We start from the raw sequence: 6,372 nt of genomic DNA, 5'->3' as shown, positions 1-6,372 counted from the left end.
AGGATCCCCTTAAAATTAAGATATATATTTTGTGGCTATCCTTTTTGTAAATACTCTATTGAGGGATATATCTCCTGCAGAAAAATTATTCACAAAAGTCACCTTTCAACTTATTTGTAAGGAAAATTTTTGCATTTTTACTGGCCATTATTAGTATAATTTTAAAAATTTCATGTGATAAATATTTTCGAAAATATTTTTAAATCACAAAATTAGTGAAATTAAAACTCCAGGAAATATGCCCCCTCCCTATATAGTACTGGTAGAAGTAGAATGATTTGCTACAGTGTGTCACTGTTTAATCAGTGTTATTAGACAGGAAGTGCTAGCAGTGGTAGGTGTGTAGATGATGACACTATTAATAATGACATAATTATAGTTCTTAAAATAGCTTTTACTACTCAGCAATAATTATAAACATTAAACAGTAAAGACATAATGACACATGACACACTCAGCTAGGCCATATGTAGCTAACACAGCAGTAGCTGACACAGCAAAAAGGACACTACATAAAGGTCTCAACACTTAACAAGTTAGACAGTGTAATATACTACTTATTGTTTGTACATGTAAGTCACAATTTCTCTTTCTTAATTAATGTCATCTCCAGAGTCAATAAAGCTTTGTGGCTCCTTAAAAGACTCCAAATCAGGGAGGACCAGCTCAGCTTCATCTTGTAGCGTCTGTGGGAAGTGAAGGACTAGTGGAGTAATGACCATTTCATCTGTTGGAGGCTCCATATTGACATCAATTGGTTGCTGCGCCTCCCAAGCATTATCAATAAGAGGAGGAGCATCAGCGCTGGACTGAACCGGTACATGCTCCGTCACTAGTTCAGGCAATTGAAGACTGGAAGCAGCTCTAGCATCATCATCGTCATCATCATCATCGTTGTCGTCATTAATATCTCTCTCATTATCGATGGCTCTCATGTTTTCATGTTCAAACTTAACCAAATCAAACTGACTAACAGCACCTCCTTCCTCATTACTAGCACCATGAACAGCTTCATCTCTTACTACAACAACTGGTGGAACTGCAGGTGGTTGGACTGGAGGAGGACCAGAGTAAGAGGACTCTAATGACATACGTCCATGATGAAGGACAGGCAGAGAAGGAGGAGATACCATAGAGTGTGATGATCGGTTACCACCAGATGGAACTGTTATTGCTGGTGGGAGAGGACAAGAGAGTGATGGTTGGGGCTGACTAATAGCTCCCCTAGCCTCTCTGGGAACTATTTTAACATTAGCACCAGGCAGTACAGGCCTTTCAGGTTTATCAGAAGAATATTTTTGACGGTCTGGGTGCTGTGGCTTTAAGGAAGAGTATGGTCTATCCACTGACGGTTTCTTTTGACGTTGTTCGGTCGGTAGAGATTGAGGCTGACTGGTACTTCTGTTTCTCTTCCTTTTTTTCTTTTTACTCTTTAGTTTGGTTTCAGAACAAATCTCAGTTTTTTCATCACTGCTAGTAGTTATTATCCCGTTAGTGGTGCTAATAGGAGGAGGAGGAGCAGAAAGAGTGGGAGATGGCGGAGGAGAAGGTAAAGAAGATAACATGGAAGGCCATTTAAACGAGGTATCAATTGGTGGTGACTTGTCACAATCTTTTGTCTCATTTTTACGAACAGAGATCCTTTTGGTATTTTTATCGTTATTTATCACATCCAGAGAAGAGCTCTCAAACGATGACTTGTTGTCAGGTATCTCCTTTGAATTGATATCATACGGAGTGACAGTGCGATTGGTGATGGTCTCAGTGTCGGTATCATCAGTACCAGTGTCATTAGACTCATTCTTATACTGGTGTTTCAAAGACCGGTAGTACAGTGAGTGAGTAGCAACCTTGTCATGAGTGCTGCTGGGCTGTTGTTTAGATGCTATTCCAAGCTTATATGTGGAATGTGCATCGTTAATAATCGTAGCTAAGAATTCTTTAATTTGATCAACAGGTAGAATAACCCAGAAACCAAGGATTATTAGTAGAAGAAGAAAGATTATTAGTGCTAAGATTACTAGTGCTACTGCTACTTCCATATTGAATAACCTGTAATGAGAGAGCTGTGACTTCATAGGTCAAACAGTGTTGTGTGTGTGTGTGTGTGTGATATATCCGTGTGATACTGCTCATATATTAATTGTTAATGCATGTATTATGCCACTATACACTAACCTTGTTAACTAAAGGAAAGACTCAGCTACTTTGCTGGAAGAATAAGATGATTAACAGCTAATCGGCACTAGATTAGGGAATTGCGCATTGCCACTGCACTGATGTGCATCAATTAGAAATAATTATTAATTGCTATTCATTGGCTGATGTAATAATTCCGCCTATTGCATTTGATGGTGCAATAGTTTTCATTTTTATACATGTGTAGTTGTGTACTGCAGATGCTTGTACTAATGTTAGTGTTTTTAATTTCCAATTTATCAAAATTTATATCCGTGTAGCCTTCCTCTCTTGTTTTGTCAGTGTATGATTGCTTTAACATTTTTAAGTATGCAAACACAACACAAAGAACAGCTGACCATAATTTGTTTACAAACATTAAACAACAACTAACAGGAACTAATAATTAGTTTTAATTACAATAGTAAAACAATTGCAATATATACACACAAGAATAAAACAATATTGTACTTGATAAACATAATTAATCGGCATGATTGTGAAGTTTTTGTTTTCTATATATAGAACGGTAGCTCTCTTTTTATGTACATCTCTACGGAGGGGACTCTGGTTTATTTATAAACGACACTTTTAGCATATTGAGACAGTGGAATGTCTAATGTTGGATGAAGAGGAGTGAATGTTGCCGACACATTGGGACTAGTAACTGATGCTTCAAATTTAACATTACTGGCTACTCCTTTTGTCTCCCTTTTGTCTGGTCTCTTTTCTGACTGTTTTTGACTCACTTGCGCAGTGAAACAGCCGTCCTTGATAGTATTGTATGATGGAGAGCCTGTATCCTGGGTTGTGCATTCCCTTGTATTCAGGAGATGCCTGGCATGACTACCGGTGGAAGGTTCTGTAGTATCTACTGGAGAGTTAAGGGACAACCCAAGATGCTGCAACTTGTTTTCATCAATGGTGTCACTTTTACTGTCACCGTCATCTGTTTTGCTGTGATTGCTTGAGTGAGCCATTTTCAGCTCACACTATAGATACTATTAAAAAGGGGTAGGGCTAAGGACTTAGGCAGGCTTATCTGAACACCTGTAATCACTATAAGTTGATCTGAAGGAGGGGCTACCTAGCTGTTGTTAGTATAGTTGCATTTAAGGGCTCATCATATGATGATGATAGTAGTCATAGTGGGGCGAGCCGAATTTTAATGCTTTAGCACAGAACTCGGTTCTCCATCATGCTGTGAAAGTGCATTTAGCAAGTAATAAAACTATACAGTAATGTGTTATTTATTTTCTACAGTAGAACTTTGAACTTGATTGACATCACAAGGAAAGTTGGCGCCACTATGCAAGTTTGTGGTTAATGATATAATTCCCTTGAGGTTCCTTTGATAAGTGACTTGCGTATATAGCTGATTGATCTAGTGTCTGGAATCCCAATCTGTTTGGATGAGCAAGGGGCAGCTAATAAATTGAAGATACTAAGTGAGTTAATAATACAGTACATGTAGATCTGAATTATTAGTTTGGGGTGTGTGTGAGTGTGAGCTTTTACATATCAATTGTCATGTTAGTTATACATGTATTGCATGTATTGTGTTATATAGTGTGCCACTAGCCACTGTGTATTAGGTTTTACATTTTTGCTATATATATAATACATGTACATGTGTTGTTTATGTATGATACTACCTGTATCTCCCTATTAGGTACATGTGTGCATGTTGTAGGTGTTGTGATCCATGTATGTATAATAATTATTTCTGCATTAGTTTCCTATTAACTTGGTTTGCATGTAGCCCTGCAACAGCCTTTTACTGTTGCAACAATAGTAGAGTCTATCTCTACAATAGTTGTATTCTAACCACAAAGTCCATACATGTAGATCAGCCACAACAATATGGAAGTCATATATGGTTTTACTATTGAGTTTTAACTGTTTATTAAATTGGGGAGTAACATGACAACTGACAATACACAAACATGATTATATAACTAGTAGATCACACACAGCAGTTATACACCTGTACATGTACATACATGTATTACAGGCCTGTTGATGTGTGAATGGTAAAACTGTTCAGTTCCGAAAGATCTGATGTTAAATCTTTCACGTAATCTTGAATGTATTTGGAACTACCCATATTGACTTCTGGATTTTAGCTTCTTCACTTTGAATGGCAGTGACCAAGTACTCGTGGGTCTCCAGCTCTGTCAGGATCAGTGCCAGTGCTTCAGGACTTGCTTTCCCCAGTGGTGTGGCTTCATCTTTCTTGACTATGTCATCCACAAGTATAGCCTCTCCGTCAGGCTGGTCGGGTATTTCGCTTCCCGTAGTCACTATGGTAGGACTACCGTCATCTGAATCAAATGCCTTGCTTTCGATTTCCTTGTGAATTGGACTCTGAGGCACTTCAGCATCAACATGGCTAGATTTAGAGCTTGGGTTGGTAGTAGCGTCACATGTTTCTATGTTAGGAAACGGAGCGGCATTTTCACCAGGTGAAATAATTTCATCCTGTTTCGGAGGCAATTGTGGGTCTTTTTCATCTACAATCTGATCTTGTTGAGGAACAGGATGAGTAGGTTTTTTGTTTTGTTCTTTTTCATTATCCTCTTGTTCAGATCTTTTGATGTGTGGGACTCCATTGTTCTTAGGATTGTTATGTCTTGGGCCTGAATGATCAACTTCGATATCGTTTTCCGTAGATTTGTCATCTTCTTCATTACGCTCATTGTCTTGGGACTGATTGGCAGGCTCTTGGACATCACCCCCAGCATCTTGTTTCTTACCAAGAAAAGTAAATGAATAAATAAACAAATAAATAAGTGCTGTAGTCAATTGTATATACTACATGTATATCCTAACTAGAAGTGAAAGAAGCTGCGTAGAATTTTAAAATGTAGTTGCATGTCATTAATGAAGTGTTAATTGTAATGATATTTTATTGCAAATAATTGAGACATAGTCAGCACTAACAAATTTTGATGGACTTTGGCAAATAGGAACCTTTGAGGATTTTATCCTTATTGTGCATTCACCTAAAAGTTACTCCAGTTTTCTTGTCCCAAACTTAGCTACAACTAAGATATTGTAGGTGTATATAGATTTTTTTACTGTGCCAACTCAATTTTGGTGGCAATATAGTGTGCGTTTTTGACCAAAGCCCTTCAAATAATTAAGCTGCTAATTTAAATATTCATTATTTCATATCTACCTCAGCTGTCCTTTCCACTGGAGTACGTTTCCAATAATTAATGAACAAAATGATGCCAATTACTACCACTACACAGGCTATTATAAACACAATGACTGCAAACTTGTTCTTCGAGAAGTCTGGCATCATTTGTATTATAAAGTGTACTGTTACAGCCGTATCTACATGTATAAAGCAAAAGGGCTTATTGCTAGAGGCATACATGTATGTTACTTACAAAATAGCCTTCTTTCTGATGATAACCACCATACACCACAATACACATGTACAGTGTATGAGTCACATGAGTATCATGTGAGCGGATGTGTCCTATTATTGTTGTATTGTTACGTGTATCCTTTTCTCATAAATACTGTTATAGTTATAAATCATGAGTATTATTTTTGTGTAGAAAACTAGAAAGGGGTTTATCTATGCAAACCATAAAATAAAAATAATGAATAACAGTGTGTGTACATTTATGTCATTAAAGGGCATGACTAATGAAGCAAACATGAATACTTTATTTAATTTAGAATTATTTAACTGGATTACATGTACCATGTATTTCACAGAAATTATTATTAATAAAACAAAATGCTCACAGTGTGCATGTATTTATTGTATTTATTAAAATTAATATTGACTCAATATAATACTTACTTGTATAATTTTTTACCCTTTTCTTGTTACAATAGGTGTTTATAAACTGGTTTGATTTAGTGGAACGACCTGTCTACTCTAGCTAATCTCAATGGTGTTTGCCATGTTTGTCCACTGCTAGTGAAAGGTCACTCTTGTGGCTGATACCAAATAAATTAAGGAGTGACTCTAAGGTAAGACTTTTGATTATAGTATGCACACCTGTCCATGACTTAATGTTAGTTGTGATATGGTTATACCTATTTTTTACATATTGTCTAAGCACTCCTTAATGTATGTATGTGTCTGAGTTAATGTGCCTGTACATAAAATACACATGTACATGTATGTGTAATATAAAACTAAGGGTCGACAAGCCATTATTTATAAGC

The 6,372-nt window shown here is 36.7% G+C and overlaps 1 protein-coding gene and 1 long non-coding RNA gene across 3 annotated transcripts; one reads left to right on the top strand and one right to left on the bottom strand.

Moving 5' to 3' along the window:
- Window positions 1-557: 557 nt before the first annotated feature.
- On the bottom strand, window positions 558-2,264 carry LOC109588941 (WASH complex subunit CCDC53 homolog). The gene is made up of 2 exons (XM_020005044.1): window positions 2,179-2,264; window positions 558-2,052 (listed from the first exon to the last, which is right to left on the bottom strand). Exon 2 carries the CDS (start codon window positions 2,040-2,042, stop codon window positions 594-596), a length of 1,449 nt encoding a protein of 482 aa, XP_019860603.1. The 5' UTR covers window positions 2,043-2,052; window positions 2,179-2,264; the 3' UTR covers window positions 558-593.
- A 97-nt stretch (window positions 2,265-2,361) lies between these two features.
- On the top strand, window positions 2,362-6,174 carry LOC109588942 (uncharacterized). 2 transcript variants are annotated; one of them, XR_002188440.1, is made up of 3 exons: window positions 2,362-3,400; window positions 3,442-3,626; window positions 6,037-6,174. It is a non-coding gene; the product is annotated as an uncharacterized LOC109588942 (long non-coding RNA). The 2 variants fall into 2 exon arrangements; XR_002188441.1 differs by having other exon boundaries at window positions 2,366-3,400; window positions 3,445-3,626.
- The last annotated feature ends 198 nt before the right edge of the window (window positions 6,175-6,372 follow it).

This window comes from Amphimedon queenslandica, unplaced genomic scaffold (assembly GCF_000090795.2).
Source record: "Amphimedon queenslandica unplaced genomic scaffold, v1.1 AMPQUscaffold_11758, whole genome shotgun sequence".
In the NCBI taxonomy this organism is placed as follows: Eukaryota; Metazoa; Porifera; class Demospongiae; order Haplosclerida; family Niphatidae; genus Amphimedon; species Amphimedon queenslandica.
This window is presented reverse-complemented; position numbering and strand designations above follow the sequence as displayed.